This window comes from Periophthalmus magnuspinnatus, chromosome 16 (genome assembly GCF_009829125.3).
Source record: "Periophthalmus magnuspinnatus isolate fPerMag1 chromosome 16, fPerMag1.2.pri, whole genome shotgun sequence".
Classification (NCBI taxonomy): domain Eukaryota; kingdom Metazoa; phylum Chordata; class Actinopteri; order Gobiiformes; family Gobiidae; genus Periophthalmus; species Periophthalmus magnuspinnatus.
Genome location: NC_047141.1, coordinates 7,710,373 through 7,725,923, shown reverse-complemented (window position 1 = coordinate 7,725,923; position 15,551 = coordinate 7,710,373). Strand labels below are relative to the sequence as shown.

The 15,551-nt window shown below is 38.9% G+C and overlaps 1 protein-coding gene across 2 annotated transcripts in view; it reads right to left on the bottom strand.

Moving 5' to 3' along the window:
* Positions 1-15,551, bottom strand: part of LOC117383795 (glucocorticoid-induced transcript 1 protein) — a 45,153-nt gene that overhangs the window by 15,409 nt on the left and 14,193 nt on the right. For both annotated transcript variants that reach the window (XM_033981016.2, XM_033981017.2), the window contains exon 3: positions 3,884-3,976. In XM_033981016.2, the coding sequence (XP_033836907.1) occupies positions 3,884-3,976 (93 nt within the window). The remainder of the gene's footprint in view (positions 1-3,883; positions 3,977-15,551) is intronic.

The following is a 15,551-nucleotide window of genomic DNA, read 5'->3' as shown; positions in this document are numbered from 1 at the left end:
AATTAAATGCATTATATTTTTACCTTGTCTAAAAAGTAATATTTTATTCATACATGTTTACCTTCTCTTCAGACTATGACGTTAAAGACACTCTAGACAATTTTTTTTTTACATAAAATTACATAAAAATGTGTCTTTCCTAGTGTCGATATAAGGCACTCAAAGCAGATCATGTGTCCACTGAGTACCGTCTACATCTAATTGACACGCAAGGCGGCTGAGTGACTAGTACTTGTGCTTCACAGAAAGAGGGCCCTTTCTGTGTTGGCGGAAACCAGAGTGCCTGAAGGAAATCTACCCAATCAACCCAAAACATGCACAAGCTAGGAAGTCCTGATCAAGCCTCATTGATCACGTTGCCCCAGTGGTGCTCGTTGAAGGATGGATCAAATGCAGAGCATTTCCCCCACGAGTCTACCTTACATCAATTATAAAAATGTTCTATTGTCCGAGAATCAGGAAGTGCACGGTTAGTGTGCATGATGGTAAAACTCTGTTCTGGCCGATGAAAGCTGTGATAAACTCTTATAAATTAATTGAGATGAATAATTAGGATGTTCTGAATGCATGCAGTAAGTGAGGAATAACTTTGGGCCACTGTAAACTGTTTGAAATGAACTACGTTTTTTTAATACAGTAAAAATCAGCTACAATGCCTTTAAGCCTTCTGGGTTTAAAGCAATGCAATTTCAATACTTGTCCAAAAAATTGCAAAAGTGTCTTGTGAGATGGCATCCCCAGTAGTCACTGTGATCTGACGCATGGAAGCAGACAGCCTCCACAGCAAGAATGCAGCTCCCATTTCATTCACTGACCACAAGAGTCAATATTGACAAGTCCAGGCAGAACCACGGTAAGACCAGGCCCAGTCTAACCTGACTGTGGAGCGGATTGTGCAAGCCCCATTACACTGTTCACAGATAAGTAATCAAATACACTCACTGCTAACAGGAGGAGACAAAAGAAATTATGTACTTAAACATGTTAAGTTCTTTAAATACAACTGCCTAAAGATGTTTCAATTACACATACACTTAAAAGGTGCACTATGTCATTTTTCTGCTGGAAGGTCTGTCACCTGTTTGTCTCCATCGAGATCTTATTGCTTAGCCTGGAATGTGAGATAACTGGACACGAGAGAATGCAAAGAAAGGCGAAAACACAATGACAAAAAAGCAAATGTAAACAGAAAGTAAAAATCTCTCACCAGACACTGACTTGATCTTGTGATAAACTCTGTATTTCCATTTATGGCAGTTTACAGGTTGAGCAGACATGCTCCGAAAAACAAAGCTAGTAAGAATGCAACAGCTGTTTCCTGATTATCGATACAAGGCAGTCGCAAGATAAAAAAACATATTTCCAATGCATAATACATCTAAAATGAGCCAAACCCACTGCATTACATAAAGAGGTTAAAATGCAGTGCAGAGGCAGAGAGAAGTGAAATTTTGTGTTTTTGTCTTTAATCAGATCTCATAGCACCACAAACTGGGATTTTTTGTGAATTGCTGAGATCAGCCTTATGATTAAAGTAAAATTCAGGTATGTTTTAGATTTTATTAAGGAAACATGAGTAATATTTGGGTGACATCAGTGTCTCATGGGGCAGAGCTCTGTCTTTGGATGCGGAGCTGCCAATGGAAAAGAGGCAACACTGTACCTTTAAAGTAAGGTCTTAAATCCCATCTCCATCAAGACAAAAATGTGACACCACCAGTCCAAGGTACAGGTCAGATCTCTGAAGAAGTGACTCCAATTATACTAAGGATGCATTAATGCTATACTGTGGAACATTCAAGATTTTGAACTATTTTCTTACTGAGCATGTTTAAAGTTGATGGGGGGCACCAAAGAGCCTCATCAAAACACACAGAACAGAAAGGCCTCACACGGTCTGGCATTTGAACCAGAGACCTTCTTGCTGTGAGGTGAGAGTTTGGCAGTGTGCCTTAAAACACAGCCCTTTGTACTTGACCAAAACATTTCAGCATTAAGTTGAAAGAATGTGAATCTCCCTCCTCTTGGTCAGAAGAAAAACATATCCGCACCATAACGACTTTGGCGTTGCTGTTGTGGAAGTGGAAACCGTGAGTCATGTTGGGAGTTTTATTGGCAGGATTAGGCGCTGTTATGAACCCTTCTTTTTGACTGGGATGGGGAATCAATATGTCAGTGCTAACCCTTGCTCTCATAATGATACAAAGTAGAGGAGGGAGTTTAAATTTAGCCTGCGGTCTGGGAGGCTGCACACCTAATAGCTCCGCGGGCTGCTGTGTGGAGCCAATAGAGAAGAACCAGAGGCAAGAGAACATAAAGCAGAACACACAGACAGCACATGTGGATTATCCTAGAGACAAATCTGAGAGATGACTAAAACATGTGCTGCTAGTGGATTTATTCTATACTACACTTACATTTAGCTAAATTAACTATCCCTACTTCACAATATTCTAAAATCCCTTCAGTTTAATATTGAGCCTGACAGCAGCATAAACCATAAACCAGGTCAAATTCCACCGTAGAATTCTGACCTGTTCTCCAGCTCATCATTTTGGTCTTAAAAATACCAGGATCATATAAAGTGGGTCAATATGAACATCTAATTTTGCTATTGTGTTCGTAACACAAGATATGAACATTAATAAGACAAGTCAGTTGCCTTCTTTCCCTGAGGTCGCTCCCACTAGCGTCAGCAACAGGTTTGATTGACAGCGTTGCTAAGCGCCTGTCCCCAGCCAAACCAGCGGTGTGGATTGTCTCTTTGGTGACTATGATACTCACGGTTGGAATTCCTAATACGGAACTCTGCTCCAAATTCGCCCCCATAACCACTAGCCTCAAAGAGCTTCATTTGACTGGAGCCGAACGCTGTGGGCGACGTCACACTCACTCAGTCCACTTCTTTATACAGTCTACGGTTTATAGTCAATATCTCTAATTACTTGGCCGATCCATATGAAACAAAAACTGGCAGTCTTGAAAGTCTTCTCTGTGAGTATTAACAAAAAATGTTTTTTCACAGTTGTTTCAGAAAGTGGTGCCATCATTCACATGACTGATGTCAGTTGAAATGACTTAAAGCTACCATCTGCTAGTAGGCGTGTAGCAGTAAGACATTTTGAAGCACAATATATTTCCACAGAGAAATATTGCGATAAATGATAATACTTAAACTAATTTATGCCATTGACACAATGTAAGATAATCCTAGTAAACCTATTCTTAAATAGTCAGTATTAAAAAGCCTGAGCTGCAACACATAAATGGCAGAATGAACTGATTAGCCATAGCAGTTATTTATTGTACTCTACAAATCAAATCTTATGCTATTACATAAAAATGGCAAAAATCTCCCACTATTACAAAGAAAAAATACCCATGGTAAATATTGAGCCCCAAAATTTACTATTCCAGCTCAAACATTTAGCCTGATATATGAGGAAAAGGGCTGACAGGATCAAATAGCATTGGACATTTGCATAGTTTGCATAAGGGTGGGGTTTTGTTTTAATTGTTTCAAATTTACTACTGGCGTTTAATATAGCCACATGGCCTTAACTTGCTGTGATGTCATCAAGTCCATCTGTCACAAAAGCTGAGAGTCAAATGTGTGTTTGGTACAGACGTGGTTGTAGATTCGGAGAATGGACTTGAAGAGTTCACAGAGTCTGCAAACTGGGAACTGAGAAACAGCCTACGGCCTTTCTTCAGGCTCACCTCTGCTCTCTAGTCTTCTTCTGTCAGTAAATAATGAGTTCAACATTTGTGGATAATAGGTTTGGGTATTTCTTTCATGCAGAGTGAATTTCCCATTGTGTCAGGTCCCTGCCTCCCAAATTCTGAAACGAAAATATCAAAATTAATTGATTGAGTGAGATACCTCTTTGAGATGGTCGGCGCTGCCCCATGACGCTGAGCGCTGGTGAGGAGCCCCCTGTTCTGTTGCCGTTTCCTCCACCCACAAGCCTGGAGTCTGGAGGGCACAAACACACCACAACATCAGAAGTGCTCTTAAAATACATGCCTTGTAAATATACCTTTAGAGCCTTTTAACACAAAAATGATAAAATGGATTCCTTCAGTTCGAACTCTGCCCCAAACATGCTTTTACTACCAGATTGATTTAAAAACACCAAGACAAAACTTGCAAACAATTTCATTAAAATTAGGTTTATTGAAAATTTTGTTAATTGCAAATCACAATGTTTATTATAGAAATAAGTCGATTGACTCCCTGAGCAAAACTGCAGAAATGACATCATCGGAAAATTCTTCATAGTAAGATGTCAATGCAACAGGCAGATTTTCATTTACGTGTTTTTATTTTTGGCCAAGTAACATTTTTTAACCCTACATGTATGTACAACAGAGCAGGGATTTTTTGAATGATTGCAAGCAACTACAGAGCAGTGGGCGGAGATAGGGGGTAGGTAAAAACAGACATTTCCTGAGGACTTAAACCTCAGATGCAAGACAATACAGGATTACTGAAAATACAAGTTTGAGTAAGGAAATGATTCATTTCATCACGTCCTCTTTGCACTTTTATTATGTTGTATAAAAGGCATAAAAGAGCTCAAATTGTAGGACTGGTTACATCAACCCCTAACTCGTGTGCTGTACCTTCTTTCCTCCGCATAAGTCTCACGACTCAGACAGTGTTTTATCATAAAGTGCAAACGGAAAAGTATTATTTCAGACAATAATCTTTTTCATTCAAAGCAGATGATCAGCTGAGCAGTCTGTATTATTCAAGCAGACGGTGTAAAGCCACATCCTCAACCAGCTAATTTTATTTGGATTCCACTTCTCCAGCACATCATTGCAGCACTGTTACACTGACACAGCTAATAAACCACACAATGACTCTACACTGGCACTACAGGCACAAATTAGTTCACAGAGGTCACATGCAGATTGGCAGCCATGTCAGGCCTCAGGGCAGCTGTGGCAATGGAAACAACAACACCACCAAGTGACAGACGAGAAGGGAATGAAGAATGGGGGAATTTCTTAACGGTAAAGCTTTGTGAGTTGAGCCAGTATTGGTTCCCCAACTATGTGTACACACTGATATGAAAAAATATGCAAAACTGTAGGAGTGGGCTGATGATGTTGTATTCACTGGGGATTTCCAATATGAAACCTAGTAATGATCTTAAGTTAAAGGGGATCTGTTATAAAATCAAAAAAGTGTTTTTAACCATGTTAGAATGGAGTTCCCACATCATTTCTCAAAGACGTGTTTTGATTGATTCATTAATCCTGTATTGTCCTATATTCAAAGCTTGAATGTCTGCTTGAGTTATGTACTTCCTCTGGGTCATATATTTATTGATGTGGAAAAATTATAACTTCTAGACAAAAAGTAATCCATTTGCAAAGCCTGGTGAGTTAAACAGAAAAAGGTTTATTCTTTGTTACAGCAGATAAAGACAGGACAGGGCCCAGACCCTACGTCCCCTGAGCATCTGAACTCTGAGTATTTAATACCAAAATAACAATGCTACATATATTTCAAAGTAGAGTGACTTTTGTTTCACACCCATATGATAATGAACTTTTACATTTACAAAGGTAGAACAACAACGAGTTTCCTGTGGGATGAAGACAGAGCCTTCACACGTGTTAATGTCTGGTCTGGATCTGACACGCTGACACAGATCAAATGTTTTTAAAGACATATGATAAGAATATTTTCTTTGCAACATGAATACACTTAAATTTCCATCACAGTATGATTCAGAAATGTCACATGGCCAATTTAAAACAAACAATGAAAACAACTTCATGAAAATCCACCTGCCTACTACAATAAAATCACACTATGTCTATGAGGTAGGCGTTTTCATTTCTGCAGTTTTGAACAGGAAGTCCTTGGACCAGTTTCTATTAAGCCGTTTTAGATCAAGATTGCAGTTTACGATAGGGGTATCACGACTCTGATACATGATGCAGGGTGTCAGGATCACTACAGTTTTTATTTAGCATTAATAGGACCAGTAATATTTCAAAATCCACATTTAAAGTTTAGAATGAGTTTGCACAATATAATAAGACAAAGCATGCAAACGCTACCGCATGCAATGTCCGTGTGCTAAATTAGTTCTAAAGTTTCACTCAAATGGTGAATAGTCATTTACTTTCTGTAACTTGGATAATGATAAGAAGCAGCAGAGGAGAGAAAAGAGCAGAAAGAAGGTGAGGAGCTGTGGCTGGATCAGAGAGAGGGAGGGCGAGCGGGGGAACAATGAACAAGATATAAAATAATGATCTACACATGCTAGACCAAGTACCAAATACCCCCCCAAAAAACCCATAATGTCTTCCCATCTACACACAACTAAACACAGATTTAGATCACCATGTTACTTTTTATTGTTTTGAAAATGCTATATTCGCCAAAAACATACAAAAATGTGTAATTAGTTTTTTTGACGCTCTGATGCCCCTCTTTCAGAATTACTCTTATTGATCTCTAAGTGGAAATGCAAGCAACCTGCAGAAGAGTTATCAAAAGTTAAGAAAGTTTAAATACAATAGAAAATATCAGTAACTTAATAGAAAATAGGGCAATAAGTACATTAAGTCTTTATCAACTAAACACCCAGTGAAAATTTAATTATAAAAACATCGTTCATTCATAACATACTTATTTACATCTTTATATGCCGTTTTACATCAATGAGGTATGAGCAGAATATTGCAATAGGATTGTACAGTCAGACTTTTACAGCTCAGAGTTGAACAGTTTGATGCAGACAGGCAGGAATGATTTCCTGTGTCTCTCAGTAGAGCAGCGTGGCAGTCTAACAGTCTAATAGTCTATGGCTTCAGAGTACTATAACAGCACAATCAGCTTGCATCCTCTAATGAAACTACAACACATCATATCTGGTTTGTGAAGTTGTAGTGTATTGTTTTGAATAATGCTTTTGTATATTGACGCTCGTATTGCTAACAGTAAGGAGGGTTCGAACAGTGCCCAGGAGAGATTGCAAGATTACTCAAACATGGATGACTAAAACCTCTTCAGGCATGTTTTTGTTGAGGGAAAGTTATAAAATGGTAGAAAGCTCCAACAAGTCGATCTTGCATAATACCCCCTTCTTTAAAAGTAAATGTCAAAAGTGCACTGATTTGCACTTAAACAACTTAAATAACAACCATGACCACTGTTCCCACACAGAACACCGCTGGTGATATAAAGTATGCCTCTGTGCATATTAAGACACCCGAGCGGACACTTGCGCTGCTCTGCTGGCTCTGCTTCTCTGGAGGACAGCAGATGAAATGGGAGCTTGTGTCCTCATAAAGGCTCCAGTGTGCGGCCCGCGCTGGATGGCAGATGTGGAGCTTAGCATTGGGGCATTAGCATTTCAGAATGGGCGGCAACGTTTGAACACAGAGCCAGAGGAGGGAGAAGAGCGGAGGTCCGATCTATTCACACAGCACAGAATAGACAGAGACACGGCTCACACATGCTCCATGACGTCAAGTGGTTCTGCTCCTCACAACGGCCAAGTCAGCCGAAGAGGACAACTGTGGACTAAACATGTGCTAATTCTGTGTTCCCAAAGACCATGGCAGCACAAACTGTTTTTATTTTTAATTCATATTTTTGCATAAATGTCAGATTATATTATATATTTACTTACACTTACAACATACAATAAGATAAGAAAGATAATAATGAGAACAAATACAGCCTTATTGATGAAAAAAAGCTGTTTTCTGTTTGATTTTTGTACGTTATTTTTTCTTTTCTTTTTTTTCCTCTGAGGGAGTTTTGCTGTACAGTTTAGTTTTATACAATTTATACATTAGTATCTGATAGGGATGCAACAATATAATTACGGCTGGAGTTGTCAATTATTTTAGTAAGTGAGTAATCTATCAATTACTTAATTTGCTTAATCTGTTATGTTTTAAGGAGATTTTATGGAAGGTAAAAAATTATTGTTTTTTTTTTTTTTAAAGTTATGGTTCATAGATGAAATGTTTTTCTGCTTGAAATAACACATTCATAACATATTCTTTAACCCACATCAATATGTCCTCAAAACAGAAATTTTTCACTAATGTGATGGATCAAAATGTTCCTAGAATATTTATTACCAATTCACTTGTGAACAGACTGTCTTATAAACAGGCCACATTAAATGTGAACGACAGTTACAGTTTCGATGAATTAATGTCATAGAAAATAAAGTTTTATGTCCCATCAGCTTAGAGTTAAACATGTACATGAGTTTATCCTGCCGTGTTGTGCTTTGAGCTCTATCCACAGCACTGAGAGTCATTGCTGTTTGCTTTAGTTCACTTTAGTTCACTTTAGCCCCTGTGTCTTTGCAGACTTCTATTGAACTGGATTGTTTTCATCATCGTGCTCCTCCGTGCTCTTGCATGCAACTAAACTCCGCTCCCTAAACTCACTTGTGGATCTAAAACACACCGCTCGGTGCTGTGCGAGCTCCGTGTGGAAACATGCTCCATGTGGAAACAAGCACCGCAATGTTTCCATGAGCTTCAGTTTCACATCATTTAAGTAATTATTATAATAAACGAATCACGGCAATAAAATAACAAGTTTTTTAGTAATCAAATTACTCAATTTACTCGATTAATCACTTCAGGCCTAAATACAGTTTTCCCATAATTCGATATGTATCTCGATACATGGGTCACGATATCGGTTTGATAGGTTTTGAGTGGCAGAAACGTATAAACACAACATGATATTAACATGAAACATCACATTTGAATGAATTACAGCACAACTACTGTAAAATAGTGTCTACATGTGAAGGGTTTTAGTTCAGTGATTTACTTTGTAATCAGTGAAAATAAGAATTGCGCTTTCTAAGGAGAACAGTTTTTATTACATACTTAGTATGGCTGCTATAGGAAATCCACTATCAGGCTTTTCCTTTTTGGATGATTATATGATGATTTATTTGGATTATTTCTTTTCTTCCTGAGTCAGACTCTCCTCTCCCTACATCACATGACTGTGTCCCCGCTCCTCCCCAGCAGCAGCAGTGACAGACAGTGGCTCCTTCCCACACTCCCCTGCTCTTACAGACACGTCGCACTCTCCTGTCTTCCTGAACACTGAAGCTGTTACATTACATAAAAATGTCTCAACTGATCGTTTTCTGAGTAAAACTTATGAGGTAGAGTCAAAAAAAAAAAAAAAATTTGCACTGCATGTGCATTAATGGGGCATTTGATTAATGCCATGTAAAGTCAAAAGAGGTTTTAGAGCACTTAGAATACATATTTTTGTCAACCCTGGGTCTATCAATATAAAATAAAAAGTAACTGAAAGATAAAACCCATCTCTCCTAGAATATTTCAGATGTAAGCCATTTACTTGTTGCTTCTGGGGGAAGACAGCACATTAACCATCTCTTTTCCAGATCAAAATAAATGACAACACAGCACGTATGGAGGGACACGTGCATATTGAGTAAACACGTGTATTGAATCGTGACACCAGTATCGAACGATTTGATATTATAAGGAATATCATTGCATCCCTAGTATCTGGGTAACAATAGTAAAGTATAGTACATAAATGGCCACTTTTAGTGACTCTTTCATGTAATTAACTTTACAGTGAGCATTTACAGCAGCATTAATCAAAGAAAACATTGAGGGACTATAGCTCTCAGAGCTAACTAACTTCCATCTGCAGTTCCTGAGACATACAAAATACAGATTTTATTGCTATTGTACCTCTTAGAATGATAGGCAAAAAACCCTGGCTAATCTCAGAAGGTCTCCAAAGGAGGCCATAGCTCTCAGATCCTGTCTGCTCTTCTATATTTGGTCACAGGCTTTATCTAATGTGAGTTTGAGGAAGTGGTGTAAAGCTGCGTGTCCCTGTCCTCTGTGGCAGTATCAGTTTTCTCCTCTCTCTCTCTCACACACACACACGCTGGGTCCCTGTTATCATGTTCAGAGTTCTTCCGGACCCTCTGTGTGCTGTTCACCACTGAGCCAGGTGCGGGGCCCGATAATGCGCTGATAAAACTTGTGTAGAAAAAAAGTCCATCCCTCCAGACCGCAGCACGCTTCCCATTCCCAATCCCACCCAAGCGGCCGCGTGCAGGCAACATCCTCAAGAATCCAGCACGGCTCAAAGCAGGAAGTAATAACAAGTGTCTTTAACAGAGTAGGAGGAGCATGCTGTTTGAGGTAATGATTTTTTTTACTACACTATTATAGCTCTTATTATTGTTAGCTTTTTAGACTTTTTTTTAAAGCTTTTAACTATGTTATAGTTGTTTCCCTTCTCATTTATCCACAAAGTTGTATTTATAGTGATTTGTACATGTTTGAGCAATCTCTATTCTCCTGTATTCAATACGTCATTGCGCCGATCAACCCACTGGTACATGCCTACTGCTTTGTACTTTGTACTACGATATTTTCTTAACAGATGATACACGTAGAGTTGGACAATATTGCATAGTCATTTTGAGGCAAATGTTCACTACCGTGATCTGTATCTATTGACAGGAAGAGCCGATATCACAACTTTGTTGTGATGACGTTCAGTGACGTCAGGAATCGGCTCCCATTGGGCTCTGCAGTTTTCCAAACCGAAATTCAGCTGACTTTTTTTTTTTTTTTTCATCAAGTTGTTTTAGATCCATACTGCAATTTAAAATGTTTAAAATTGAACATTATGATCCACAGGTGTCAAAGGTGATAACCATAAAGCAGACAAAAGCACAATGTCTTCTTTAAAGATGCTTTACAACAATGTGCATCATTCTTTCACAGCTGACCTGTGGCAGACTCACGGAAGTGAGGCAGACAACCTGCGCCATCTAACCCTATAATCACCCCAAATCACTCACACAACACATTCACACACAAGCTAAATGTGGTGAAGTGGCTTGGCCAAGAACCCCCAAGATAGAAGGACCAGTAGGAACAAGATACAAGCTCCCAATCAAACTGTTTGGATTTGATGTACTGTAATCCTTTTTAATCAAAGGAGCCCAGACCACTTACTCAGGGTAACAACGAGTTTCAATGAAAGTTACCAAGTACCAGCTCATATTGTGTATCAGCAGATATTCAAACCCCATCACTATCGGCCCTAAAAAAAAGTCAGATCGGTGCATTGTTAATAATAAATAAAGACAACTTTTTGGTACAATAAGGAACTGTTGGGACTAAAACCTAAAATGCATTACGGGCAAAAGCCAAGTAGGCACATGAAGGCAACATCCTCAAGAATCCAGCTTAGGTCAAAGCAGGAAATCATAAAGAGAGAGTTGAATAGAGCAGAGGAGTGCAGGTTGTTTGGATGGCAGGCCGGGACACGCGGGGGCCACTGCTGTGAGGGGGAGCTGTAAACACATGTGCTCCTTCACTGTTATCACACAAGGCTAACACAGTCCTGACATAGATACACATCTGCTTTGTGATGGAGGTGGGCACAAACAGGCTCAGGTACAAGCATTCCCACGTACTGAAGATACTGAGAAAAAGTCAAGAGCTTTTGTCGACAAGAAGAGTGTAGCCATATAGTACACAAACGACACTTAAAATAGCAATATACTTAAACAATACCTGGAACAGTCTTCTGAAGATGTGAGACAGGCCTCTACTTCAACAATGTTTAAATCTAGGCTCAAAACAGTTCCGTTCAGCTGTCCATATGACTGAAAGGTTTTTGGACTCTCCTCTTTTAATGTTAATTTTATGATGATTATTTATGTTTTGATTCATTTGTATTGTGATTTTAATGAAACTTTGAATTACTTTGTGTATGAATTGTGTTATACAAATAAACTTACCTTGCCTTAAAATAATGGTTCAAACCTTATGCCCATTTGAGGTCTTAATGGAACCGTATGCAAGATTTTGAATTGAAATTCCATAAACATGACCAATGTGTGTCCCCAGATATATACTACAACTTTTAACAGTTGTAATTTTATTCTTAATTACAAAAACATTGGACAGTTTTATATTACAATGTGGTGTTTGGTTATCCAATCAGAAAGTGGAATGAGCCTCACATGAGTCTCTTTTTTCGGTAACCAGTTTCAGTGCTTGGTTTAAATCTAAAAGGACTCTATGATCCGAATGGTCACTACCTAAACCTCAGCACCTGCGCCAATCATGAATCAGTGCTAGTGCAGCCTTTGCAGCTTAGTGAGAGAATTCTGAGCTTTCACATGAGATACGGCCTGTCCATATAAGGCGCTGGCAGGTTAAATTGTGATTGTAATACACTGCAACAGTAGAGTACGAGTGCAGGCTAGATACTGTTCCTTTATTACTGATGTCAATCATAACAGAGAATTCTGGTATTTTGGGGCACTGGCTTTGTCGGTATGAAATGCCTTTTAACCAAAAGACAGGATCAAATCACACCAGCTGTCATGGTGTTCCTGGGGAAGGGACACCTGGGTACTGCACCACCATAGTAACTTTAGGTCGAGATGAGAAAGGTATCCAGTGGAAAAACTTGATAAATTAGCACACACCTGGTTTCCTGACAAAATAACTCAAATTAAATTGGTAAAGTACAAGGAACAAAAACTGGTCATACACTACGAGTCAAAAGTTGTTTTTTTTCATGATTATTTACATTGTAAATTCTCACTGAAGACACCAAAACTACGAATGAACACATAAGGAATGTAGTAAACAAAAAGTGTGAACTGGCTCAAAACATGTTTTATAGTTTAGATTCTTCAGAACAGCCTTTACCCTTTGCTTTAATCACTGTTTTGCACACTTGGCATTCTACTAATGAACCCTGATGCAGCACAGACTTCATCATGAAGCTCATTGAGAGAAGGCCAAGGGTTTGCAGTGCTGTCAACAAAGCAAAGGATGGATACCCCGAGGAATCTGATCATCACAGGGATAAGATCACAGTCTGATATTTCAGATATTTTGGTAAAATCGCCACATTGTGATTCCCTGAGTTTCTCCTTAGTGAAGCTTTACAGTTAAAAACAGATACTTTTCTTTCCACCACCTTTCTTTTCCTTCTATTGGTCAGCCTCCATCATACTCTGAGTGAGTGACAGGTGGATATAAACAATCACAGCGAAAAGTAAACTTTCAGAAACAGCAGATAGCTTTAGTTACTACTTTTATACTGTATACAATATAAAAAATAACCTTTGTTTTAAAATCAAAATTGTTATCTGGCTCTAAGAAAATTATGATATGATTTTTTCTTTTGGCAGGTCGCCCACTCGTATAGTGTCTAAAGTAAGTAGTAAACAAAGAAAAAACATTAAATGAGAAGGAATTTACAAACTTTTCACTGAAAAAATGCTACTTTTCAGTTTCTACACAATATGTAAATGTAACGCTTTCCTTCCTGGGCACACTTCAGTACATATGAACTGTTTGATGAGTTCTTGTGTGTGTGTGGCTTTGGGTGGGTCTGCCTTATCTGTGTGTGTGTCTGTGTGTGTGTGTGACTGGCTGGTGCACATCATTAGCATATGTATGGGCCCCTCGTGCTCCTGCCTGGTGCACACACAAAGGCGTGGGGCCAGGTGGCGAGCAGAGCGGGGGACCAGGGGGACTGGGAGGGACAGGTGCAGGCGGCTTCACCTCCGCACAGGGCCACGTTACAACGCTCTCACTGCTGTGGGCGCACAAAGGAGGTCGGTCTTCCTTTGTCCTGGGCCTCTTGTTTGGTGAAAGGAGCTACGGGTTTAGGCGGAGTGTGTGGCAGGAAGTGATGCGCGTACATGTAGGGGCTTCTGGAGAGTGAGACTTCGTTTGTTTAACGGAGTACACAGGAGCATCTGGCTCATGGCTGTTGTGTGCATACAGTTTTACAGTCTTTTGACTTTATGATCAATTACAGTTAGTATTAATTCGAGCTGTCAAAGTTAATGCTCATGTGATTAATCTCATGTGATTAGTCTTAGTTCTTTTTAAATGGTTTGTAGTAGTTCAGTCATCCACCAAATACAAGCATCCAAAATATTAACCGTAATTAGTTTGTTTATTTATTGATTACAGGGACAGTGCATATTGATCAACAATAATTGTATAATAGGCCGAAATTAGCCAAGAGGCTAGTTTTTATCTGTTCTATGTAGCCTGGTGTACAGAAGGCACCCTTGAAAAGATAAGCTTTTCACTATTACCTAATTCACTCAAAACAAAAATGGTTTATAATTAGAGGCAAACAGCACAAAGTCCTCTTATTTTGACCTTAAGACCTTCAGTGTAATCTGTCATTTGTCCAGGAGTGGTCCAAGTTAGAAAAGGCTTCAAAAAGGTGGTCATCTGGGCACTTCTTTTTTTTTTTTTTTTTAATCAAGACATTTCAACTCCCATCTGAGAGTCATTTCCAATCTGATGATACTGGAATAGAAACTGAGAAACTAGGATTCCTAAAAGCTTTTGTCCAGGTGACAGAATTAAAAATTCTTTTGTGATGGTGACAAGCACTCAAGTTCAGGTTTACAGTCTGCTGTCTACCTTGTGCCTTTTTAAAGCTACAAACCACTAACTTCTACTCTCATGAGTTTTAGTGACTTGACCTTCCTGTTTTGAAGGAGTTTCAGAGAACTTTTGCCTATTCAAAAGCTATGATATGATATATTATATGATATGATATGAGGATAATGAATAACAACACAACACCAGCACATGGTTATAGCCTCCCATATTGTCTAGTGACCATATTGGTTAGGTGTGTAATGAGCGGTGAGGTCAAATGGAAAGGATCATGAATATTCCATACTCTCCCCAATCTACCACCCAAGCACAACCTGAGGCCGTTATTAATCCCACTGCCCATCTTGCTGTGGTCCCAATGCAGGAGCTAGGCACAGGCAGACAGAGACAGGATTAAAGACTGAGAGAATAAAAGTGCTTTATACTAGTAACTATCCTGTCTGAACACATCCCTGAAAGGTCACGGCTTAGGTAAGGCTTGCCTTGTGAAATATGTCTACCATCAGGTCTTGACATTCACTTTATTAGCTCACTGACCTCAGAGGCGAGCATTCTATAAAAATTGCAAGCCATTACATGTTGAATAGTGAGGTATGGTCAATTACAATGTCATATATTTTGATAATGGCCTATGGAAAGTTTCTATACTGTTTACTTGTTATACATTGCCAAATTTCACTTGTTGATGCAAATAAAGGCACCTAAAACACACATTTTTACCTAATCTATAGACTGTTCAAAGCAAATGTTTAGGAATATACTGTATATTTAGATTAGAGCTTGGATTTGGCTAAAAAGATCCAACCTGAACTGGTCCGCACACTCAGAGAACTGGAGTTACATTAAGTAACTCGAGTTTTTACGTTATCTGACAACAAAGCGGTCAAGAATCAAAACTAAATTAGATTAAAACAGTATTAGAATATTGCATATGCATCTTTGCAGTGGTTAAAGGTGCACTTTGTAACATTTTTGGTAGAATATCTACCACCTGCTTGTCTCATGGAGAAGGTTTTGCTTTGCTCATAATGTTATACAAGTTTAAGGCCATACTGTGGATCAAATTTTATCAACTTCATCTG